General features: G+C 41.3%; 1 protein-coding gene across 30 annotated transcripts in view; it reads right to left on the reverse strand.

The window, feature by feature from the left end:
* Positions 1 to 6,109: 6,109 nt before the first annotated feature.
* CHL1 (cell adhesion molecule L1 like) overlaps positions 6,110 to 26,700 on the reverse strand; it is a 108,154-nt gene continuing 87,563 nt past the window's right edge. For 22 of the 30 annotated variants that reach the window (XM_085516155.1, XM_015875299.3, XM_085516152.1 and 19 more), the window contains 11 exons: positions 26,456 to 26,653; positions 25,422 to 25,492; positions 23,060 to 23,282; positions 21,297 to 21,412; positions 20,929 to 21,133; positions 20,601 to 20,723; positions 19,657 to 19,836; positions 14,466 to 14,627; positions 13,669 to 13,800; positions 12,962 to 13,034; positions 6,110 to 11,084 (listed from right to left, as the gene is read on the reverse strand). In XM_085516155.1, the coding sequence (XP_085372281.1) occupies positions 10,868 to 11,084; positions 12,962 to 13,034; positions 13,669 to 13,800; positions 14,466 to 14,627; positions 19,657 to 19,836; positions 20,601 to 20,723; positions 20,929 to 21,133; positions 21,297 to 21,412; positions 23,060 to 23,282; positions 25,422 to 25,492; positions 26,456 to 26,653 (1,700 nt within the window). In that variant the 3' untranslated portion in view covers positions 6,110 to 10,867. Of the gene's footprint in view, positions 11,085 to 12,201; positions 13,035 to 13,668; positions 13,801 to 14,465; positions 14,628 to 19,656; positions 19,837 to 20,600; positions 20,724 to 20,928; positions 21,134 to 21,296; positions 21,413 to 23,059; positions 23,283 to 25,421; positions 25,493 to 26,455; positions 26,654 to 26,700 lie in introns of all 30 variants that reach the window. The other 8 variants (XM_085516162.1, XM_015875303.3, XM_085516163.1 and 5 more) reach the window with 5 other exon arrangements.

Raw genomic sequence — 26,700 nt, forward strand, 5'->3', positions numbered from 1 at the left:
ATATTCAATACTCTATATTTCCTGCAAGCAATATCAATTTAATTAAATTTACATGGTTGTAAGTGACTGGCTACAATTCCTCTTGTCTTGTTTATACAGGGCACTAGGACTGATGAATCTCCATTTCATTGCTGACATCTTCATGTGAAGTTCTCCCTCAGTCTCTTATTGACCTTCTTTTTAAGCTGTTTTCTACCCTTTGCACTCAGCCACTCACGCTGCATTGCTGAGAGGGTTGGAACAAAGGTCCTCTCCCTTTGGAGGTGTTGGAGAGCATAAAACCCAAACCTCCGTATGAGCCACTACCTCAACCAGCAGCTCACAGCCAGAAAGAGGGGAAAGAAAGGAGAAGAAAGAGGAGGAGGGAAGAAAGAGGAGTGAGGGAGAAAGGGGAGGAAGAAGGCCTCTTCTGAAATAGTAAACTTATTGAGGGGGAGGAAGGAAGAAATCCACTGAGAGAGACACAAACTGACAATGAAAGTGCAGCTCAAACTCAATATCTTGTATGCATCACATCAGAGCTTGTGCCATGTCTAATTCACCTTGAATTGAAGTCATCACATTTTATTTTTCATGAGAAGTGTAAGAAAAATAAAAGACGTTGTTTGGGTCTCTATGAAAATAGGGCAGATCTTTAGAACAATGGTAAATTATTTCTAATTCATTGCAAGAGAGTAATAAAATAAATGACATAGAGCTGTCAAGTAAAATTTATCTAAACAGTTCTACAAATCTCAGAGGAAAACTTCCTTCTTCTGCAAAACAGTTACAAGGAAGTGGGTCAGCTGTATAAATCTAAATGTAAATTCCTCAGTATACCATAACTAAATCAAACCATGAGGAAATCTTGGATTGAATATCTGACTTGATTTATATTAAATGCAGACAGCATACTTGAAAGGTTTGCACTGAAGGCAAACGGCTTCAATATAAAGACTTATTAACAGCAAGGGAGGGGTTCATGTCAGACCCCACTGAAAAAATCAGACATTCCTGTATCCACATTGACCATGATTGTGGACCAGCAGAAGATGGAGGTTCTTTGACCCACATCAGGCTTGAGCTGGGTTCCCAGTGCTCTTTCTGCATCCTTACCCACTAGATTTGTCCCACAGTAAAGGTGTTACACAAGAAGTGAAAGGAAGATAGACATACACGTATATATTCATTTGTATATATATGTTCATTGTACGTATATATATACAGATATATATATATATACACATAGACATACACTTATAGGTATATATATTCTCTTTCCTTTTTTGTGTGTGGTGGGTCTTTTTTTTTTGCCTTGGCAGCTCTTTACACACCTGACCTCCATCAGCGCAGCCCTCAGGCCATTCTCCCCAATTCCTGCTGTGGCTCCTGCAGGAGTTCTGTACAGGTAAAGGCACTGCAGGGGCTCAGCCGCTTTCCTCTCATCAGACAGCTTTTTCCTGTAGCAAAGAGATTGTCTTCAGAGTTCTACATTAACTGTGAAGATGCATTTGATATGGAGTAGAAGCAAAGCAGACTGATTATACCACTGTTGCCATGTGTGTTCAGTCAGAGACAGAACTCAAAGCAGCCAAAAGGCAAATCTGGCCCAGTTTCTCCTCTTTCCCTCCGGGGAGAACTCAATCAAGAATTGATTAATGCTTGAATTCTCATCAAGAATTAATAAGTTCCTGATGTGGTGAAAATGAATAGTCTCAGAGAAGCAGCTAAGCTTGTTGCTTTGTGTGGGGGGGAAAAAAGGATATTTGGCAACTCTGATGCTACACAAAGGGGGGATTCTGAACTCCCCGACTGTTTATGCTTTTTTTAATAACATAATGAATGAATTGACTGAAGGCCAGTTCTCACAGATTGGAAGCGATGATTTCTCAAGCTCTTGAGCGATGCTCAAACTCCCTACAAACATCTTAGGAGAGACCTGGGCACACCCCTATGCATCCAGAGCAGGAGTTAGATCCTAGTAAAGAGAAAATGCTGCAGCTCAGGGTGCCTTGGAAATGCCTTAAATCTTCTGCTTCTCCAGAGCTTTTGCAGGGAGAAATTAACATTAAGAGTGGGGGGGATTTCTTGCTATGGGATTTTAAGAAATATATTTTTAAAACTGTGAATGTCGCTGCCCAACCATTGGTTGGAGCATCCACTGAGGAAGGACTCTTCCAACCTCAGCCATGTCAGGCCGCCAGGTCACACCTCAGTCCCAGGGTCCTGGTTCTCAGGCCATCCTGCTGGGGTCCAGTCTCACCACTATAAGAATACTGGAGGAGAACTCACCCCAGTGACCTTCTGCCCCCATATGTCTGCCTGGCCTCACCTGCAGAAGCTGTGAGGAGGCAGATATGTCTGGAAATCTGCTGCTCATTCAGGAGGTGCTCTGCACAGACAGGACTGAGCTTTAGGTGCACACATCTAGAGAGACCACGAAGGATAATATTAAAATACACCTGCTCCTATATAGAAATGGATAATAAGCACTTGCACAGGTCAGGCTGCTGCTTCTAAACAAGAGTTACAGAACTGGACTGGGATGTTTTGGCTGTTTTTTAAGGTCTAATTTCAAATCCTCAAGCAGCAGAAGTTTCAAGAACAAAAAAAATAGATGCTGAAACACAGTTAAGAGTCAAGAACTGGAGGCAAGAGAGTCAGAGCACACATTATTGAGGTAAGGAGAAGGCTTCTTTCACTCCAGGAGGGAGAAGAGGCAGGGAAATAATAATCTCAGGTGATTTCCTACAATCACTGTGTCCTCAAAGCATTCCAGAGGGCACAGCCAAGGAGGTTACAAAAGTTATTATCTGAAGAGACACAGGAACAAGCAATATCCCTGGCACAATCGCTGCCTGTAATTATCTTGAAGCATTTCCTGGAAGAGTCATCATGCACGGTTGCAGCATCTGCCTATTTCCCCTGTGTAACCACAGCAACACTTGCTTTTCTGCTCCCAGTGGCAAAAAAACAGAAGGGACTGGAGATAACAGCAAGGAGTGGGGATGCTGGGTGAGCACCACAGAACGTGGAACTCTACATTTGGGCCACGTAGAAGCATTGGTTCCTCTAAATAATAAGAATGATAATAATAAAACAACAGTTATCAAACAGCGAGCCCTGGAATTCAGCACCCAAGAAGGGCTTTGTTTTGCTCTGCCAGCAGATGCTTTGGGCTGCAGAAGAGGGCTGTGTTACACAGCTGAGCTGCTCACTGCCAGCCCAGGGGTGTGGGCTGCAGTGCAACTCTGCAGCGCCTCCAGAAGATGATTCAAATTAAAGGCAGAACCGGATAAAATAGTACTGAAAAGAAACAACTCCAAAGCCTCAATCAGGTATCTGTTACATTTAAAGGGTTTTATACTTTACTGCTCGCTGCTCCTCTCAGAGCAGAAAACCTAAGAACAGATTTCTGTTTTATTTCACTCATTTTCTTCTGTTGCCACACAAATACTCATTTGCATTCATGCAACAAACATAGTAATGTATATCCCCACGCAAACTGGTGTGCTGAATTTCCATGTGGAAAATCGCATTGAACCTGTGCTGTGAGCACCAACAAGACCCTCCCTCCGCCCCACAAGGTGTCCTAGAAGCAGAAATCTCCCTTACCGTCCCCAGTCCCTTGACGCAGGGGAGCCACACAATTCATATGTAAAAATACGTGTTTGCAACAAAATGTGTCGAGCAGCACTCAGCCCGATAGGAACAACTCCATCTGGAGTATTTGGGAGCATTCAGGAATAGCCAACCTGCTGTTCCTTTGTCAGAACACTGCCAATGGGCTTTGCTGCTGTAGTACAGCTCATTCCCTTGCCGAAGAAAAGCATCACAGAATGGTGAAACCAAGGGAAAACCACAAAACCAGTCAATATTTTCTCACCCAAAACCTCAGTATAACTGCATGCGGTGGTTAAAATGGGACTACACAAATACAGTTAGAAAGTGATGATGATAAGAACATTCATAGCACCTTCTTCAGCTGCCTGGACAACTAAAATAACGCACACAGCCCACCCCTGAAAGAAAGAGAATAGAAAGAGACACGCTGCTTCAAGACTAATTGAACCAATAATCAAAGGCTGTCTCTAATTCCTGGACTAGGAGGTCAATTACCGAAATAAATTTGACAGCAGATAGATGGCAACAGTGTGCAATTACCATTTAAAGACTTGATAATTATGGCAAGAATTAGTCTGTATTTTCAACTGCAGCAAAAAAAAAGTCCATCAGTTTTTAGCAGTTATTATCGTGATTATAAGAAGAAATGGTTCGGCTCCATCTTGTCAAGCTGACAGAAACCTGAACATACAATGGGCACTGATAACAGCCTGATGAAATGAGCTGGTCGACTTTAAAAGTTTCTTTTCTTTATGTGGAAACTTAAATTGCAGACGTGATAAAATGTGAACATTCAGAGCATTTGGCAGGGACGGGCAAAGGTAAATTTACACTCATAAATAATAGGATTGAGAAACTCATATTTTTTATGAGATTTGCCAAAATTAGTCAGAGCACTGTCTGCTCGTTCAGACAAAATCTCCATTTTGAAAGCTAGAGCCACAGTCACAGTCCCACATATCTGAATAATTCAGGTGCTGCTCTTCTATCCACCTCTGCTGCTGGAACCATTATGTTTGTGCTCTCAGGGCTCCATTAACTTGGTGATTATGGTTGGGTGTTTTTGTGTGTGTGTAATTTCTATTATTTTTTAACCTGAAATCTAAAATTCTCTGTGAAGCAGCTTGATGACTTTTCTGCCTTTGGGCCAATTGTAATTTTTTCCCTTCTGAAACAACCCACAACCAAATATACAGATCTGGAGTCCTGCGAACTCTGGACAATCATAGGCAGACATGCCCCCTGCCACCAGCATTTCTTAGGTGCAAACTTCAAACCTGCAGATTGGTTCTCCTCCCCTTTTTCTTTACTTCAAACTCTCAAACCACTCAGAAACATCAGAATCAGAGCATCATTAAGTCAGAAAAGACCACTAAGATCATCACGTCCAACCATCACCACGTTGACCCAAGGCACTGGGCTGGAGCACATCAGGAACAACCCATAGCTTTTGGTGTATGAGGTTACAAACCTGCAGTGCTTACCCATTGGAGAGCACGGCTGAAGAGTGGGACCAGCAGCATTTCCCCACAGCGACTGAGGTGCATCACTGCAATTCCATTTCCAGCAGGTGGCAAAAGTCCCAAAGCAATGACATTTTATTGTACTATTGAGGAACACGATAAAAGATTTGATCGTTAGAAAAAAATGCTCTGCCCTCAAAATAGCACCAACTTGGTATTAAGAGCAAAATACCAACATGTTATCTCCTCCAAAGCCTGCAGCTGGGTGCAGTGCTAGCCCCACTGCTTCATTCTCCCTCCAGTGAAGCACATGATTGTGAGACTTCTTTCTCCATTATGCTATTGGGAACAGTGTAAATCTCATTATTCCAGAATATGAATAATAATAATAATAAAGATGTGGAATGCCCTTGATACCTTCCTGAAAGGTGAACGCTTGTTAGCACAGCTCTGCCTGCTCCTACGTCTACATGGAATGCATTCAGGGGGGTTGGAAGGTGAAGAAAGCATTAGAAATTCCTGCAGTCTTCTTGCAAAGGTGAAGCAGGGAAACACAAGAGCATTTCTTTTCCTAAGAGAACTGTTCTCATGAGAGCACAGTAAACACCCCAGGGTTGGAAGCCAGGGATTGCTGTGTGAGTAACTCATATCTCACACCTGAGCACACATTACATCTTACCTTTTAAAATTGATTTTGTAGCAATATCAGTTGCCACAGATTTGCCTGATGACTTTTAATGACTCCTCAATAGCAGTGGTGTTGCTGCTTCAAATGCTGCCTGGTAAAGACCCCTGAACAGTCAATGTAAAACCAAAGAAATTCCATTGTGTTGAGCACTGGGAGGAAAATATGCTAAGAAATTAGGCCCTTGGATTCAGGTTCATCCTGCTGGTTGGTCAGATCTATCTGTCCATCTGTGGTGCCCCACAGCCCCCACAGGTCACCACACCACCAACACTACAGATGGAGCCTGGAGCAAATGCCCAGCACAGCAATGCTACCCAAAAACAAACAAACCAAACCTGCTGATTGCAACTAAGGCTTTTGAAGATTACATCAAGTCAAACTTTTATTAGCAAAGTTGAATTTCATGTAAAATGAAAATATCTTTTAAAACCATACGTGCACATATGCATGATACAAACAGCCACTACAGTACAACACGGTTCTCTAAACTTTAATCAATGCACACTAACATTTAGCTCAAAAAGGAACATCGTAACGGTGACACCACATTTGCTTTGATCTTTTCTCATGAAATTACAAAGTGTTGTTTAAAGTAATAATAATAAAGAAACAGAGTATGCTTTGGCTCAAACCCATGTATTGTTTTCTGCATGGCAGCTGAAAAACCAGCACACAGCATGGAACTCACTCATCTCATTGTGTGGTTAGAACTTGTACATGAAAGATACAGAGCTGCAATGTAAACACATACTGGTACTCCAACATTGCTATTTGTCATATACTGGGATGCTGAACATTTGAAGGGATGCTTCCATTGTCAAAGAAAGGAAATCCTCTTGCCATGAAGAACTAAAGTATGTATTTTTAATATATGTTCTTTCAAATGCTTAGACTAATCTAGACTTACCACTCACCTGAAAAATAATGGCTATAAGAAACTATGATGAGATTTCCTTTCAGAAATGAACGTTTTAACTTTAGTTTACAAAACTACATGTGGAATTACTGTAAAGAAAAGATAATCTTTAGTATAGGAAGATTGTGCTAGCACTTTTTTCACTTCAACTACTGGACTGTAAACCTCTCATGCACTATATTTGACCTATTAAGTCAATGGAAGTAGTCATCAGAATAAAGGGCTGCTCATTAAAATTGGGATAATAAGGCCACAACAGAATAAAAATCATAAATCATTAAATGATACACTATTTAAATCCATTTAAAACTTGTATAACAGGGAAGATTTTATGCTTGCTATACATGCAGACATTTTAATCCTGAGGGAAATGCCATTTCCTGGCACAGTTTCCAATCTTGCTCCCGCTGAGGACCCAGACCTACATGCAGCCCTCTGCTGAGGAATGGCAAAGAGAACTTGAGATCACACCCTTAGATTTGGCCATTTTTATAATCCATACATTGAATAAGATCTTAGGACTGAAATTACAACCCGTACCAAATCAATGATATGCTCCAAACAGCTCGCCAGCACTGGAGCTTGCACACAAGGTTGTTTTCTTCAATTTCTCAGGGGTGTGCTCCCCATTGGTCAGCAGGAATGGATTTTATTTGCTTATCTTACACACAGTCAAACCCTGACAACTTTTTGAGATCCATCCATATCTCTTCTTGCTCCAGAGGGGGCTGCTTAAGGCCACAAGTCAGGATTCCTGCAGCCAGGGAAATGCCTCTTCTTACTGGGTAAAACTGCATTCTACATTGGCACGGATATCAAATCTGAAAGCATCTCTCCTCTCGCAGCAAAAAGCAATGGCATAGAATAGCCAGCTGCAACCAAGAACCCCTGCAGCCCATAGTTACTAATTGCCTGACACAGCCTGCAGGTTCATGCACTGGTTACCCTTGACTCCCTCATCCCATTCAACAAAGTACCTTCCACTCACCCTGCATGGCCACACTCCCTGTCTTCTGTGGCAGCACCCTAGGTTGGTTGGCTTGCTCTCGCAGTTCACTTCTGAAAACAAACCTAAAATTCCATGAGATCCTGTGCTTTCCAAGATACACTGCATGAGTGGAACCCTTGCAATATCAAATAAAAAAAGTGAGGGGGACAATAAATGATTGGAAAAGAGAAAAACGTTCATGTGAGTGGGATTCCCTGGGAGATTCAGCCGTTTGTTTAATCTTCATTGGGTATATTCCTCAAAACTCAGTGCACGCTGTACAAATCCCACTGCACGTCTTTTTGTCACCGTGTGATTTTTAGGCCCTGAAGCACAATGAAACACTAACATTAAGATTTAAGGATCGGAATTAAAATTTTAACAGAAAAAGCACTCATTCCAGCACAGATGAGTAGCACATCACAGGAATGTCATAAACATAGCTTAGCAGCAGCAGAGCAAGTGATAGCACAGGGGATTTATTCATTCTTCGATAAGCTGACACTCACTAATGTGATTTGAAGCTTGTGTCTGTTTAACATAGGTGTTTTCCAGGACAGTGAGTTTGGTGGATTGCATCGACTCACAGCACAAGAAAACACAGAGCTGTGGAAGCTGATAGGTGGCCAGGGTTGGAAGGGACTCAAGGATCGTAAAGCTCCAACTCCCCTGCCACAGGCAGTGGTACTCTGGGTGAGAACCCCACTGCTGGGAACGCTGCCTGCTTCAGCCCTTCCCAAGCTCTGCACAAGGATAGTGGTGCAGTCTTGTGAGGTGCCCACCCTGATTGCTTTCCTCAGACATCTGTCCCTTCAGCATCTTTGCCTAAGGACACTGTCAGTGCTTACCAGGCGTAATGCCCAGGGGCTCTGTAAGCTGTGCAGGTGGGGGTGCTGGGAAGGGAAAGTGAGGAACCATCTGAGATGGAGCTGGAACTTCAGTAAGGGCTGAAACATCTCCATGTAAAACACAGCACATTCAATGAAAATGACAGAAAACAAACCAACGCAGCAGCATGAGCCAGTGCAGATGATTCCTGGAGGAAATGCATTAAAACCAGATAACTGTTGCAACAGGAGCTGCCACAAGCATCATCAGCTCTCAGGCTTCATCTGTTTCAGGCTACAGCAGATAAAGATCCTGGTGTGAAATAGCTCTGTTGACAAGATGCCCATTTTCATGTTTCTCCACCTTTTTAAATGAAGCTTTTATTAAAAAATAATAATAATAATAAATAAATGATGTTGACTTTGGATTCCCTCAGTATTCAGATCGAGTGAAAGACAAAATACAAAGGTTTATAAGTAATAAAAAAAGGAATGATGTGGTCAAGCCCTTCACAACACAGGGGGGCTCATGGATATGGAGTGAGGGCTGTTTTTGACAGATTCCTGCTCATCCTGCTTACACATACGGCAACACAGCTTGGGGTTTGGTTTTCAGGAGTGGCTATTTCAAAACAGAGGCTGTAGGAAAGGTCCTCATGAACAAAATACAAAACAAATAGATGAGAAATGGATAAACAGGAACATCAAGCACCAAAGCCCCTTTCTATGTTCAGAAAATATGCACAAGTAGCTGCCTGTAGTCCATGGCCTTTCCACTGTTAGGAAAGTGCACTTCTATGTACAACCAATAGAGCTTCAGTTGTGAGGGTTATCTGTAAACCTGTAATTATTTGAATGATTCTTGCTTCCTCTCTTTCTTCCAATGAAGTAATGGAGACCAGGAAGGAGCCACCAGGGATATTTGCCTCATTAACACCATGACATAAAATGGCTTTGAGTACCTCCTTGAGTAACCATTCAAAAATATTTTAATTGAAGCGATGATGACTTGTAAGTTCAAAAAGAGATGAAGCAACACTAACACTCTACTACTTTTAAAAGAAAATCAAGAGATTCCAGTACAAAAAGACAAAAATAACGTGCTGGGCAGCTTTGCTGAGTTAGTCATGGGAAGCACTGGCACAGAAGAGAACCAGATTTAAACCAGCATTCAGTAAACACAATATAAAAAAACTCTACTGTGATATTCTCTTTGCTTTTGCTTCTGTTTATTTAACAACAAATAGTTTGAAAATAAACAATCATCTGAAAGTCAGGTAGATCTGTTTTGTGGGATACTAAAAAGAAGTAAGACTTATATGACCGGTATACACACAACTCTGCTGAAAAACCTGCTTTGCTGGTTGAAAGTCATACCGAGAAGCAATTCTACTCCTACACAGCTATACAGACCCATGCTAGCAACATGTCTCATTTCAAAATAAAACAAGGCTGCTTTTCACTTGTGTCACTATTAATATCATCTGTACAACATCTCCATGAACTGTATGCTAGCACACAAATATACAGATTTGAGACGGACAAAGCACTTTGCTTAGAAATGCAGCTTGCAGAGACTGAGGAAAACAAATCAAAACTCTTTCTAATGATGGTGGATGGGAACCCTGTTTCGCCTTGCCACAGGAAAGTTACTGCAGCTTATCTTATTTAAGGAAATAGTGCCAGCTACTGGAGAGATCATCCACAAGGCCAGAGCTTTGTCTTCTGAGAGCAAATTTTCTGTGGGGAAAGTTGCATCTCAAAGTATTGGTAACTGCAGTCAGCTGTAACCACTAAAACAATTTTAGAGTATCATAAGCAAAGGAGTTTACGCCTGTACGAAAATATTATACAATATAGAGAATATTTCTCTCCCATGTTTTAAAATATTATTTTTCTCAGTAGGATGCATTGTGCCACTATGCAGAGTACCCTGTGCTTTTGCTTACTTTCCTTTCTGTTTCCTGACCTCTGTAATACTGAGATCACGATACACGAGCGAATACCACACATAAATGTATGTACAAAGTGACAACAGCCACAGAAGGAAAAAAAAGTACTATACAGAGAACCATATTACAAACATAAGAAACATGAAGTAGCAGTTAATTATACATACATGACACTGAGAAATTCTGTTTTGGTAAGACTGACATATTTTGTATAGTAAAGAATGCTTCGTTCTGTTTCAATTAGAAGAAAATACCTAAAAATTAGGATGGAAAAGTCTCAAAAATCATCTCTTAGTGGCAGTGACTTTTTTCCCTGTTACCTGATGTCAGTCTTGCTCAGTTGGCAACCTGCTTCCAATCCCTTGTGGTAACTGTGGAGTACTGATCAATATAAATATCACAATTAAACATGAATCTTCTCATTAGAATTTTATGCGTGGAGAGGAAAAGTTGCTGTAGAGCTCCCATTGCCTTCGACTGATCCTTTTTCTTTAGATCCAGAGTAAGCTCCAATAAATGAACCATCTTCATTGAACATCCCGTGCTCCCCTTCTCCATAATCTACCAGACTATCAGCACTTTCAGTGGCTTTAATGTCCCCGTTAATGGACCGCAGGCTGCCTTTCAGCGGCTTTTCATCGCTGTCACTACAAAACAAAGAAACGCCTTTCCAAAAATCTAGCTTTTGATTGCATGCATGGAAACTGCTCTTTTACTGTGAAGAACACAGCAGGAGGGAGGAGCAAAGGAAACATTTCTTGGTAGGTTGTACATTCAGAGCAACCCAAGTCCTCTTTGGTCCAGTGCATCTTGCACAGTTCATCCACACTGATCTATGATATGCGTGAATGCCATGAGCATGATTTTCTGACCAACAGAATTAATAACATATTAATCTGCTCAGATGTTGTATTTGCTCAACGGTATTTTGAGGGGTAAACCTCAAACCCAACACCAAAATTAAGAAAAAAAAAGGAAGAAATTCTATTACCTATTCATTCTACTGGCAATGCAGAAGAACAACCAAAGCAGCCTAACTTCTGTTGACTGACTTCTGACTTTCCATTGACCTTTAGAATCATCACAGAATGGCTTGGGTTGGAATGGACCTCAAAGATCATCAAGGTCCAGCCCCCTGCTGCAGGCAGGGCTGCCAACCTCCATACCTTTACTTATTTCTAAACAATTGAGAAAGCAGTTCCATGAAAGGCCATTGTTAATATCCTACAGACTCAGAATTTTCAGGTGGCTTGCTCAATAACAAATGCTGGTGAAGCCTATCATAGCTATAGAGAGAAGTCCCAAGGCATATGGCCACGTGCCCCCATTTTGCTGCAGCCCCCAAGTGCAGCACCCTGCCTGGCACTGTAGGGGTTGAATGAAGGGGGAAGGGGACTTCAGGATTCTAAATAAATCTATCATGTTCTAAATATAATTTCAATTCTCAAAATTAATCAAACACAAAGAGGAGAGGGAACGTAGATAAAAATATTATAAAAGGATAAAACTGGGGTTCTGAACTAGCCCTTGCTAGTGCCAATCCAGTTTGAAAGCTTTGGTAATGTTATATGAAGAATGACAGAAAAACACATCTGAACTTCATCACCTTAACCACACCTAGGCTTAATCTCTACAGCATATAATCAATTACACACAATCTATACAATAACAACATCTACTTATAAGAAAAGGCAAATTTGGAGTTTGGGGAGGGAGGGGGGGGTTGTGGAAGGGTCAACGTGATTAACCTCAGGACTTTCTTACCTTTCTAAATATTTGTTCCATTAGAAAGCATTAAAAATTAAATAAAGATGAAATTATGCAGAAAAAAAAATATTCCAGTACAAATAATGTAGTATATATAAATGGGATTTCACCAGAAATGTTACGTCTTGAAGACCAGCTGCACCAGTTTCCCAGCATGGCTCCTATAGTAACATTTTTCTTCATATCACAGTTAAATAGAAATATTGACAGCTTTAGTTATTTTGGTTCAGCCAAAGCGATAATTTCAGTTCTCCTACAGGAACTTCTGCAGTGAGATGGTAGTTTTCAGTTGGTTGTTTTTTGTGGGTATTTTTTATTTATTTATTTATTTTGCCATCTCTCTCACAATATTTCAAACTTTTGTTTTATTTCACAAAAGGAAATTTCCTCATATTACAGGGTAAGGGCCCGGTGGGCCTCCAGAAGCCCACTAAAGACAAAGAATTCTTTCTGTTGGCTTCAGTGCACGACCCCAAATTATCCAATATATTTACATTATTCATACAATGTTTAAAAAAAAAAGTGAAAAACAACCACAGATGCAAAAACATTTACTTGTATCCCAATCTGGATGGATTTCAGTATGTTGGATATGCCTGTATATCCCTACATGTTATCCGCTCATGTCAGGTTTGCTTTAGAAATGAGAAATAGCGTTACACTTGCATGCTATAAAAGTGTCCTAAATAATGATGACGTCTGGAAACAAACAAAAGCCCAACAGACAGAAACGCTTGTTAACACAGGTCCTATTTACCTATATTCCCCAAAGATTTCATCTTTTATTGATTGAGCTTCAGGGTCTGGATGCAAATCTTCTTTTTCTTTCACTGTACAAATAAAATAAAGCACAGATCTGTATGCCATGTTCCGTGGCAGATTTTTCATTTTGCAGGCGTGATGGGAGAATCACCTGTCATCTCCTACAGCCAAACCCAGGTGCAGCAAGGACCATACCCAACAAGCATGCTTCTACCAACAGCTTGGTGCTATCACAGAATTGTTAAAAAGCCATTAAGTGTTTGTGCTTAAATCTTTACTCGTTGCTTTGAAAAATAAAGAATTATGCTTAGCAAAACGAGCGCTCAGCAGCATGGCTACTCATGCAAGTTATGGCAGTTGTTAGGCAGCAATTATCAGGTAGGAAGTGGGCACATATCCCAGCCAGACAGGGCTCAGATCCTTTGCTGAAGGACGTGGCTCTGCAGGTGCATTACGCACTGTGAGATTCAACAAGCAGAATCCAGACCTGAGCTGCAGCTCTGACCCGCACACCACACCGCCCCACACAGGGAGCATGGTTTCACTTATATTCATTAGAACCCATTCTGTGGATATTTATCAAAAGCTGCAAATCCTAATTGGATGTTTTTGCTTGCAGCTTTGCAGTCTCCAGAGATAACAGGCTGAAGAATGTCTGTTATTAGCATGCGAGCACAGCAGAAGGACAATAAATCCATTTACCTGAGTATTTTCCTCCTTTATTTCTTCTGACAAAGCAAATAGTTAGCAGCATCAGAGTGAGCAAGGCAATGGCACACATCAGTCCAATAAACCAGCCCTGGGTGGAAATCCCATCGTAAATGCCTGCATAGGCTTTGTGAAACAGGAGTTAAAAGAAAAGAACAACATGAATCAGATGAAAACGGCATCACCCTGCCATTAAGCGAATACATAACATTTTCTTCATTGAATCAAGATTGAATCAGACAATCGGTACTTATCATGTTCAGCATAAAGAAATACAAGGCAGAAATATGTCCAGAGCGTGACATCTTTAGATGTCAGGTAAGCATGCTGACTACAGGGCACAATATAGACATTTTGGAAAGGAAATTCTGAGAGAGCGTTTGACTCAAAGGATTAATGTCAAACGGGAAAGCTGAACAGACAATTGTTAAGTCTTTCATGCAAAAGTAGTTTTGTGAAAGAAACAGAGTTAAAAAATGCACCTGATGCATGCAAAGCACTGGACTGGCACATTTAAAATGGATTATATCACTGCACTACACAAAATCACACTGGTAAAGCTACACTTTGTAAGGGTTTGTAATTGTTCCAGGTTCTTGTGCATCAATTAAAGCACAAGGCTCATTTATGTTCCCATGGGACTTTACTACAAGAGCCAGCTTAAAAAACACAGAACACAATGATGCAGTGAAGTCTTTGGTGCGCTTTCATTGCTCAATGTCATATATAACGTCAACGTTTACTGACATTCAAAATAAATTTGTATCATCTTGAAGAGTTTCATTTCTCACCTCTCCCCCTTGTCTCAATTACATCTTCAAAAATGCTATTGTTATCAACCCAATTCTTAGTCACTAGACGAACTGTATATTCAGTTCCAGGCTCAAGTGCCTCAATGGGGTGAAACTTTTGGGTGGGATTTACTGCTTCTGAATTCTTGCCGATCCCTTTACCTACAGAACGTACATATTCAAGTCATACTGATTAATTCAATTCATTGAACAAAAGTCCTGCAAAATGCAGTTAGAAATAACATCAGTAACACACAAATATGAGACATGAAATTTTTTTTACATTTATCATCAGATAATCTGATATTCCAAAGCTGGCAGTCAACTAAAAAACATTCCCCCGTTTGATTTTTTAATATAGCACCAAATAAAATAAACAGCAGACTGAAATAATCCTGATGTTTATGAAGGGTTTTGTACATTTCCCAAGATGAAAGTCAATATTGATGGGGGATTATGGATCTGCTTTAAATAATGCGTACTTAAAAAATTACAACTTGAAAATGGGCTTGCTTTGTATAGATAATCTGAGCCTTGATGCTTCTCCCATTGAACCAAACGCAGCAGGGAAGCAGAGATAGCTTGTTAGCTGGAAATGGATTCTTACACGTCTCATGAAAAAATTAACACTGGGATTTGTACTCATTTCTCCCCTGGCAGTGATTTTCCACGTCCTTTTAAAGTCCACAATGCCCGTGGAAAGCACTGTTTTAGATAAAGAGAAGGGTTCCTTTTAAATTGATATTTAGGCTTTTAAATGCTCTTGATTGATTTAATACTTGAAGAAGAGGCAAAAGGGAGATTCCAGTGGGCCTCACTTTCAAGCCTTTTTACTTGCAAAAGGCCAGCTGTAATTTTTGCCTGCATTAAGATTACAGAATATTAACTCTACTTTTTTAAAAATAGTATCTTTGGATAACAGAGAAAGGACATCCCAGAGCATCAGCACCCATGGTGTGAACATCACAAAAGGTCCATTTAGATCTGTGTGTTCACCTGGGAATCCCTATAGTGAATTTGCAGGTACACTACACAGGCGTGCTTGCCCTCGATAATAGAAAACAAGTTTTGGAAGCTAGCAATGGTAAGTACAGCTCTGTAATTGCATCCAGTTGCCTCACTTGCCAGATTAATCTTGCCATCCTTCGGAAGTCTTCTAAATTAAGGACTGAGCCTGCAGTATAATTTGAAAACTACTTGACCAATTAGCACTGACAGTAAAACAACGCTCATTAATACTTAAACTAGTAAATGAGCAAAGCAAGAAGCTTTGAGAGATTAGGCCTTAGTCAACAGCGGAAGGAAAAAATAAAGATTAAGACCAATGCAAGCACAATCGCAGGAGCAGTTCAAGAGGAGTGTTCCAAGGCACATACACAGGTATTGCAATAAGCAGTTAAACTGGTACACCACTGGGGCCCAGAGGGAGCACAGACAGCTGAAATACTGCTGATAGCGAAGCACAGCGTATTAGCATAAACTAATCCCTCTATCAGTAGTTTTGGCTGAGTATGCGAAACTGAGCTGTAATTTTTAATCAAACCACAAGTTAAGCAACAGGATATCACAGGTATGTTTTAACCACATTTTCTAAAAACAAGACATTACAAAATACAGCAAATCAAAACAGTACCCATAAAGTAACAAGAACGAACTTGGACTTAAACTCATTGCGCATTAAACACCATGTAACATACACATATGCCAACCAGAGATGGTCATCACAAATTCCAGTTTGCCAACAACACAGGTTTCCTTGGGGTCACTAAATTCCTAGGAAGCAAAATGCTTGACCTGGAGCTCTATGGTATACCACAGCAGTGGTTCAGGGGCATTTGGTTACACTTGTTCACATACCCTACCTATTTATTTCCACTTTTTGAATGCTCAGCTATTTACAGAAGCAGAAAGGGGGAATACAGCCCCTCCAATGTCAGGTTGGGATGTGGCAAAATGATATTCAGCACTCACTGAACCCAGAGCTAGGGCTTGACTGTTGGCTCCCCAGGCTGTTTAACATCCCTTGTTCCACTATTCTAAACAATATTATTTTTTGGGGGTAGGGAATGTAAAACTTTGTATGGGCGTCCAGTGATAGGTGGTTAAGAGGTTTTTTTCCACATGATGTCTTTCTGGTCTGTGTTTGACAATCAAACTGGCACCTAGAGAGGAGAAAGCATTGCTAACTGGGACAAGCGTGGTGCTTGGAATAGAAAAAGCAGTGCAGCATCCTGAAAAATAAAAGCAAAGATATTCAGATAAGGAAAAGCCCAATGTACAGAAAGGTCAGCGAGCTGCAGAAATTAGCTACAGAAAATTGAAAGCAGTTGGGTAAGGTTTTTAATCTACAGTATGAGAGAAGAAGCATTAGTAATAAAGGCATATCTCCAGCACTTCTTTTCCTCCCCCGCTATTTATCAGCCATACCAGGGGACTCTCATGAACATTAAACACTGAACTGCAATTTTACAATATTCCTACTGGGCTTCGAGATTTATGAGAACAACAGAACTCTATTTTTTTTATTTTTTTTTTTAATAGAAGCTTATGGCATAAAGGGAAAAACAATATAAACTGCCCCCAAAGACTTACAAGAAAACTAGTTCTCCAAAAGTTATCACATCAGTTATAAAGCACACTTATATAAAAAAGCTGGCAGTCTAACAGCTGAATGCTAATTGTGGGCAACATCCTAATTTATTAGTGTACCTTTCTAAATACATCTGCTGCAATAAATGGAAATTTGAACTTAGTTTTCCTCAACTGCCTGGCTATTAAAACTGTATAAATATGCATCAAATGTATTCTTTATCTTCCGTGCTTTTTTAGTGCAGGAAGTAATTCACGCTAAATTGGGAACATTTTAAGCCATAGAGATTATCAAACCTGCTGTGCGTAAAGATTATTGAGGGTTTATAGGTGAGGCTACTGTGTTTGCCATCAGTGGTTTGTAGGAGAAATCTGAACTAAGACAAGAAGAGAGGGGGTAGCTTATTTCATCTCTTGCTGCATGTCCTTTGTGTTGGCTGCACTGGGAAAGGTTGCAAGGAGAGGAAAAGCAAAGCAATAGCGCATAACCAAGACAGACAGTTAACTGCAAATTTGCCTAAAGTAGTTGAAGGGTGACGTCTGGCACATTATATTTAATAGGCCTATTTTTCCAGCTCAAAGTGACAGGGTTTTGAAACAATTCTATATCACATCCTTCTCCCTATGCTATGAGTCTGCTGGCTGCAGAAGAAGCAGATGATGACATAAATGATAGAGAAAGAAACTTGTCACCAAGTTCATCATAAAGTTCTCTCCATTCTTAGGAAACAGGGTAGACTTTCTCCTAGGGGATCTGGGGCTCTGCTGGTAACAATACAGTAGCTACATGCAGCTAAACAGTTGTATTTTTGCTCTTCCACTGTGCCTGTTTTGTTGCAAATGACTTCTTTCCTCATCTTTTGACGTGTCCTGAAAGCTAGCACCCTCCAACTAAGGTTTTCAAAAAGGCTGTGGGTGTTCAGTGCCAGCTGCCATTGACACATGCTGAACTGGCAAACTTCCATCTCCTCTGAAAAATATAACAGTACTCCAGCTGTGCAGCACCCACTGGATGGAGTTTTCATTTAACTTTGAGTTTCTGAACACACAGCAATCATTGTCAACATGTAATATGTATGTGGTAATCCTCCAGAAACACAGTCAGCTCTAGATAAAAAGAGATTGGTGTTAAATAAGGACTGTCGTATTACTTTTTATTATTATTATTATTATTCCACTTATGTAAAAACATTATTTGGTTTTATACTTCTGAGGGTTAGTGATCATTGGCAAATCAACATGTTCAAGGGGAAAATTAATTAGTTTGTAGGTCATTTAGGAAATACTGCCTGAAAATGAAAAACGAGAGAGAAAAATGTTTTCTAAAGACAGCATACCTTCCTCTGTGAAATGAATCCAAGATAAATCCACAAAAATTAAACTATTATTTATTTTTCAGCACAATGCAAATATCCCTTTGCTCAGGTTCTTTACTGATCGTCCTCGGTATTTTATCTCACACAGATAACGACCTTTGGGTGTACAGCAGTGCTTCATATTTGAATAATTTCAAATACATCTGAGTTATTTCCTAGGAAATTGGTCTTTTAGTTTGGGGACTTCGCATTAGCTGCCAATGGCAGCGGTGTTCAGTCATGCAACAAGGATGCTATACACGAAAGCTTTTCTATAGCCTAATTCTGTCTCACTAATTCCAGTGGGTCTTGGCTTAATCCCAGAGACAAATATTAAAGTGTAGTTCTCCACAGTTAAATACCTATAGGGAAACAGCACACTGCAGCACATAGAGTTCTGCCTTTGCTACCGGACACTAGCAAGCTGCAGGCACTGCTCCCCAGGGAACAAAGGAAGAGCAATGGAAGATGATTTTCTTTCCCTATCACAGCCACTGATAGACTTCTTGGTAAAGTGCTGTTAACTCAAGGGAATGTGCAATTCCTGACACAAAAAAAAGTGAATCGGGATGATTCATTCACAGAAGATGTTGCAATTGTAGATGGAGAGCAGGATGCACTCCTTAATCTGCACAGGGAATTAGAGTTATTTAATAGGGATGAACTTTATCTCTCAAATTTCGGACTTTGACAACAGGGATGTTTGCAAATAAAAAAAAGCAACAGAAGTGTTATAGTTCAAGTATCTTAATAATAAAACATGAATAATTCCATTGCTTCTACCTCAACACTTCCACTTTCCTGGCAGAAGGCACTGTGCCATTCTGCAGTACCTCAGCACAAGCTGCACTGCAGCAGCAGAAGTTGCTCAGTCTTAAAATGAATAATGAGACATTTATCTTCACTCGACAGCAGAGTCTGTTTCTATAATAACACTGAGGACAGATTATTTAGATCTTCAGTTTTCTGTTCACAACTAAATGCAAGGCACTGATTCAGTACAGCTTAAGGGGTTGATGGTAGGGACAGCAGCATAGCACTGTACAGGAAAATGGAACAGATAAGCTCTGCTCTTCTGAATAGCTGCATGGCTACATTAAAAAGTTTATTGACTGTTCTCCTGGAAAGGAAAACAAATTTATTTCTTCTAATTACAAAGGAAATGTCAATTCTCAAATATTCCCAATAGATTTTTCCATTACTGCTAAAGCTTCTTCATGTAAAAAACATACTGCCTAATAACTTACTCCCTTGAGCCACTGTCAGCCCTTCTTCTGTCACCGGCTTCCCACAGCCCTTGGCTGTGCAGGCTTTGACGTAGAACTTATACTTGGTGCTGGGGCTGAGGTCTGTGAGCCTCCAACTCAGCGTGGTGTGGTTGGCCACGCTGATGTCCACCAGAGGCCCAACCTCATGTGTTTCGTTTACTGAAAGAGAAAGAAAAGCAGCGTCAGCTTGCAAAGGTAGCCTCATTATTAGCAGAGAACAGTGAAAAGTGAGTCATTTTTTCTGTAGGCAGGGTTGAAAAGGACCACAATGCTCATCCAGTTTCAACCCCACAGCTACGTGCAGGGTTGCCAACCACCAGACCAGGCTGCCCACAGCCATATCCAGCCTGGCCTTGAATGCCTGCAGGGATGGGGCATCCACAGCCTCCTTGGGCAAAGGTAACATTCAGTCTAATCCTGTTCCAACCTCAAAGAACTCTCAAAGCCAATAGCACATGGGGCAGCCTGGGACCAACACCACTCTACACCTGAGGTTATCTGCTCAAGGGCTACATCCCAGTTACTCAGTACTTCACAGGCATGTTTTGCATTGAATGAGTTTCAATTCAGTAAAAGCCACGTCAAATGTAATGATCTTCTTAACCATCACACAAGGCATAATTTGCAATTATAAAATAACTGAATTAGGCTGTGTGACATGGTACAGAGCATGGCAGCAATAAGAGCTTACTCTATCAGAAACCTGCATGGATAAGTTTTTGCTCTGGAAAATGACTTTGCCCTGCCCTCTAGCAGGCTGTGCAGAGATCGCAGCTCAAAACACGCTGTTCTGCTGTGTGACTGTTTCACAGAAACACAGCCTCTCTCATCAGTCTGTCTTAAATGACTCTGCACATACAAAACCATAAGAAAACTACCTAACAGTGCATGAGTTTAAAAACCAAAGAAAAACAAGGACATACTTATCTGGTATTGCAAAATGTAGCCTGTAATGTGGCCATTGGCTCTCTTGGGAAATCCCCACGATAGGGAGACAGAGTCCTTGTCAAAGTTCAGGATCTTCAGAAAACGGGGCTGTTCAGGGACTGAAGAAACAGGGATTAGCTTACACAGAACCCTGCCTCTAAATGTATTTGTTTACCAAGCACAAACATAAACTCAATACCTACAGTTCCCCACCTGTGATTCTATGAATACTAGAGATTTTACAACCACTTTAACTTAGGAAATCCAGCTGCCTTGTTAAGTGAACAATTCCACTTTATTCCTCTCCATCCCACTTTTTCTTACCTCCTTCTGGAGTTTCAAACACCACGGGAGCACTTTCTGGTCCATCACCTTTGGAGTTGTATGCCAGCACGGTCAAGCGGAATTCACTGAAGGGCTCCAGACCAGGGATCATCCCGTAGTTTCTGTCTCCTACAAACGTCAGGAAGTGTTTCTCTGGGTGATGTCTTTTTCCATCCAGCATGCTTTTTGTTTTCCACCAACTGACCTGCATCGAGATTGGCATTTCTATAACAAATTACCTTTGTTGGGGATGAACACCATATTGATTTCTCTCATCGTCCCAGAAATGACAGATTGCGATCTATCATTGACAGAGGATTTATTTAATAGCTTGTTAAACTGCATGCAATTAAAGAGAAATTCATAACCTTATAGCCTCTTAAATGTCCACGAACTCTGTCCCTTGGTATTCCAAACCAGAAGACTTTGATCAGCGTGCTGTTGACAATATCCACTGAGACGCCGGAAGGAGCAGCATCTGGAACTATAAAAATAGGAGTGCTGCATATTAAAGACACTTACAGGAGCTCAATTTCACACTGTTTATATGCTACAGGGCTTGGTTTTCCAGCTCAAGCTGTGCCAGCTCATGCAATCTTCCCGCAGGCAAGAAAAAAGCCATTCCACCTGCATCCAGTGGGTGATACGGGCCAATAAACATTATTTTGTGGAATCAGAGCTTTCTGCTGAGGGCTGGAATACAGGGGCACTGGGACACATGAATTTCTATTTATGATTTCCTGTTTCAAGTAATGCTTACAGCAGTGAGAAGAATAAAAAAAAGATGATTAACACAGCACTCAAGAAGGCAATCACAACAGTTTTGTGCTTTTTCTTTTACAATCTATTTCATTTTACAGCTAAACTCATTGAACAGTAGGATTTTAATCACTGTATATCACAGACAGCTATTAGATACAGATATAGATATATTTTAAAAGTCTTGATCCACTGATGCCTGAATAGCAAGGAAGATTTTCCAGTGATAGAAGCAGATGCAAAATTAGACCCACCTTTGACACAAAGTGCAAACAAGCATGCCATGGTGTTTCTTTATTCTCACTATCTTGCATAGAGGGCAGAGGAGTGCACCACCAGAGGTTCCCATTGCCCACACCTCTGACTCAAGCTCTGAAGTCTGTTGCTGCTGAAACACCAGGAACCACTCAGCACACATTAAGTGTCAAACTGAATATGCTGAAGGCTTGACCTCACCTGTGATGAATTCTGGTACACTGTAATGGCTGCTGCAGGCTGCAGCAAGTGGCTGCAGCATCATGCCCAGACACAGCAGTGGGGAGTGCTGGCAGGTTACAGGCAGGTCATGGCTGGATGTTTCAGTAAGCAGCACACAACACATGCTGGTCTCAGTTGGTTAAGCCACTGTAGACCTTCCAAAGGCCAGTCAAGCTGTTAGTTTAATTCGTTTTGGGAAAAACAGCTGCAAGATTTCAGATTGCGTATGGGATGAGAACTGTCTGACTTTAATAAGATTAATTGGCAGATCTGAAATGCAGAGTGCTCGCAAACACCATTGACCCTCCTTTGCCAACTGTTCCCAGCCCCTGCTGCTGAGCGTTTGCAAATGTAATAAGCATTTGCGTTTGGGATCAGGGAAGCTTGGAGCCACACACAAGCTGGCCACAAGGTTGTTAACTCCCTCGATGATTTAAATCCTTAAATCCTACAAAAAAATGAATATTCTTTTTTTGGTGGTGGTAGTGCTTAACTACGTTGATTTCTTAAGTAAGGCTGGCATTTCATTACTGCAGCTGGACACAGTTTCAGTCCTCCAAATCCCTTCTGTAGCCATGGAGTAAACACCAGAGGGGAAAGGCTGCTTTCAGAGATCTTGGGATGGCCCCAGCAGTGCCATTATCCACTGTCCCATAGATCATATCAGTTGTCACAGCCTGGTGACGCTGGCATTACCTGTGTCACCAGGGAACCATGGAAAGCTGCTGGGCAGAAACCAAGGCTGTGGAGGAGGAGCTGGCCATAGGGACACAGGGGACAAAGGACAAAATTGGGATTACACATGGAAATGTGGCATCATTTATAAATTCATTTACAACACCCAAGAGCTGAGTGCCTGCATTTAGTTCTGAGTATAAAAGTTCCCATTACTCACTGTCCTCTCCCGAATATCCAGTGGTAACATTTGGTTCAGGCCCAGCTCCTAAATTATTTATTGCTTGGACCTTGATCTCATAGGGCACGAAGGTGGGGGTGTTCCTCAGGGTCAGGGAGTGCTTCTTCACTGTTTCCTCATTCCATTCGGTCTCAACACCCTGCTGCCTCCAGCTGACTTTGTACTCCAGCCCAGGCCCATTTCGCTCCATGGGCTTCAGCGGCTGTGGGAGAAGGGGAGAAATTAAATATATACATAATCCCTACTTGTGGTTCTCTTATTTACTGCTTTGTTTCGCTGGGATGTAAAACTGCATGTCTTTTTGCACAACTAAAATGCATATTGTGGCATAAGGCTATTTGTGCCTTTCAGTACAGCTAAAACGCATTTTATCTTGGAATTTTATGTAGCACAGCAATTCGGGTCATTAAAATTTAGATTTGTTCTAAATATGCATGAAATGCTTGAAACTGAGCCTGGACATTTAATGGGCCACTGCTGCGCTACTGGTTTTTACTGATCAAATGAAGAATTCATCACAGCATGGTTCTTGTCTAATTAACACGGATTTGTAAAATATTAGAAGACACATAGCAAGGGTCTGTCATGACACGTTCTCCAATTGAGTTCCTTTCTCTGAAAAGGTATCTCTTTCATTAATAATGTTAATTGGTCACATGTGCTCCCCCAAAATGATGGGGGTTGGAGAACATTAGCCCACTGCAACAGCTGTGGGCATTTCCTACCACACAGCCTACTGTCAGTAATACTTAAATGATACATTATACATATCAAATACATAACATCTGCTATTTAGGCAAGACGCACATAGAGCCCTGATCAGCACACATTGGTTAGAGAAGCTTTCTAACAGGCAGTGCTGGGCGAAACACCTCCAGAGCCAAGATCCCAGGACATGAGATTTGCAAGAGAAACTGGAGAAATAACATTTTCAACCCAAAAATAACTTCTCATTCAGACTTAAAATTCAGCACTGCTTGACTCTTATTTTGATCTCCCTTAATGCCACAAATCCTTGGCTGAAAAGCTAGTCACTAATGCTCATCTGGTGTCCTAATCCAAAGTAGGCAGATTAACATCATTTTGCAGCTTTTGTCTGCCAGAAATTGTGAAGGGTTTTTTTTGTTTCGTTTTTAGCATATTCAGTGTCTAGCAGTTCTTCTGAAAAGCATGCAGGACACACAAATACATGAATATCCTGCTTAGGACATTCAAACGATTCAACAAGATTTAACAAAGCCTGTCCATCCCATTCTCTCTCTTCAGTCTCAATTTTCACTTTTACTTTTGTCGTGTCTGAGCTGGGAATTACTGGCTGCCTGGTAGGGAGGATGGCCAAACCTTCTGCCCACTGCTGTGTTCCCAGCATTGCCCACCCAAGGCTGAGCACCACCTCTCTGCACTGCTTCCAAGCAGCAGACTCTTCTTCCCTGACACTGGACCACGTCATTCAACAAAAAACCCACATCCAGATCCAAGTCAACAGATCTAGAGGGCCATCTCCTCTCTGGCATCATTATAGCCTGGTGGGGATTCACACTGGGGAAACATTTATTGTTCTTTGCTACAAGCAGCAGATTGAGAAGTAAATCTTATGTAAATTGAGTTTAATTCAAGCTGCAAAAAAATATGCTTCTTTCCACAATTGTTGAAACTTGTGTTAAATGGAGGAATATATATCTCTCTAAATGGTTGGCACTGAAGCTGTAAGCTTCAAAGCCAGAGAAACTAAAGACTGGAATCCATCCTCAACACTTGTACAAGATTCTTTTGACACATGCTTAGGAGCTATATCTGCACTCCTTCAGCGTGGTGGTGCAGAAATCCAAGCTCACGTTCACCTGGCCAACTGATTCGAGTCATTTTCAAACCTCTAGGCTCAAAGAACAGAAGCTCTGTGCAAATGAACCCCTCCCTGGCTGCTACTCCCGCAGAGCGAGGTTGAGGCCACAATTACTGCAAAAGTTGCCTCACATGCAAGATGCAAAGAAGAGAAACACACTCTGGGCAACTCTCCTAGCCCACACAGGGCATCTCTATTTCCTCACAGACTGCAAAGTTCAGATGTAAAGATTTGCCTTTTGAAACAAAAATGAAAGTAGAAGAGGAAAGTCAGAAGACATTTAAGGTAACTTTACCTTTCACTACAGTACCATTAATGATCTCACCTACAAAATTAGTTAATGCTTCCTAAAGGATGGAGAGATCAAGACAAAGGATTCATTATCTCCATTTTAACATATTTATATTAAAACATCCTGATCAATTCCATGCTTGACTTGCTGCTTGAAAGGAGAACCTGTCCTTGATACTGTAGCACTGACAGACATATTTGCATTACCTCCCATTTCATCACCATTTCATTTGGTTCAGAAGCTTCAACTCGGATGTTTTCTGGGTTCTTGTCTGGAGCTGGAATCACAGTTAATAAAGTTAGTTTGCATATTCCTATTTGTAATTATTATTTAAATGCAAAAAACCCTTTCCTTGTTTCAGCATTACTAAGAGCAAAAGACACCTAAACAAAGAGTGTTCATGAGACTAATTACTTGGATCAGCAAAGCTGCTGAGAATGAAACACGTTTTTAATGCAGTTTTGATTCCTAAGTGCCCATGCTGTTTGGAGCCACCAGCTAACATGAAACTGTGACTTCTGGATTTCAAAGCACCAGATGTAGGAGGATTATCAGGATGACATTTTTCTCCCTACAGGGATATGAAACAGAAGGTGTATCATTAGTGGGGTGCACATAGCTGAAAAGCTGGAGGACCTGGAACTGAAGTGAAAGGAGGGGAAAAGAAAAGAAAGGAAAATGCTGGGAATGCAAATGCTGGGCTGAACAATGGGCCTCTAAAATCACTTTCAGGTACACAGCATTTTCTGCTACAGTGAGAAATACACTGTGAATGAACACTTCTGACAAGCCTAGTGCTGCTGAAAGACTCCCCATAAATCTTGAAGATCCTCTCCAACATCTGTTTGTCCGTAAATGGCTGTAATGGGCCTTAAAGATGCACGATCAGCAGAGCTCAGGAAAGCTTTCTATTGTAGGTACCTTGGTAGCACATGCATTGATAACCACAGCAGCACAAAATCCCTCAGTTGGGCATCCCCAGGCTGATGGAGGCAGCTGCAGGGTGAATCCTCTCTTTGGCCAAACTACTGCTTTGGCACACAGGACAGCTGGGTTTGGCCAGAAAGCATCTGTGGTGTGCAGGGTGCTTTCATTTCTCATCTCCTACCACACGCATCAAATAGAAAAAGAGCAAAGGGCTCTGGCTTCTTTACACCTCTCAGAAGCACAGGAGGGTAACGCTATTCCCAGCAAAGCACTACAAATGTTAATATTTAGGAAACTAGATGGCAGTGTTTACCAGCCGGAGGTGTTGAGTAGCGCAGCGATGGTTTACTCGGCTGGCTCCTTCCAACAGCATTCACAGACATGACACGGAACTGGTAATTGGTGTATGGGGCCAGGGACAGGAGGGTGGTGGTGGTGTTCCCTGGGGCTCGGGCCAGCTCCTGCCACCTCCCCGGCTCCCACCGGCTCTCTTCAAACTCTATAATCGACTCTGGAGAAGAGAAGAAACAAAGCAGAGGAAAAAAGTGTCAATATGAA

Source organism: Coturnix japonica, chromosome 15, assembly GCF_054131305.1.
Source record: "Coturnix japonica strain WE chromosome 15, WE-NBRP24, whole genome shotgun sequence".
NCBI lineage: Eukaryota > Metazoa > Chordata > Aves > Galliformes > Phasianidae > Coturnix > Coturnix japonica.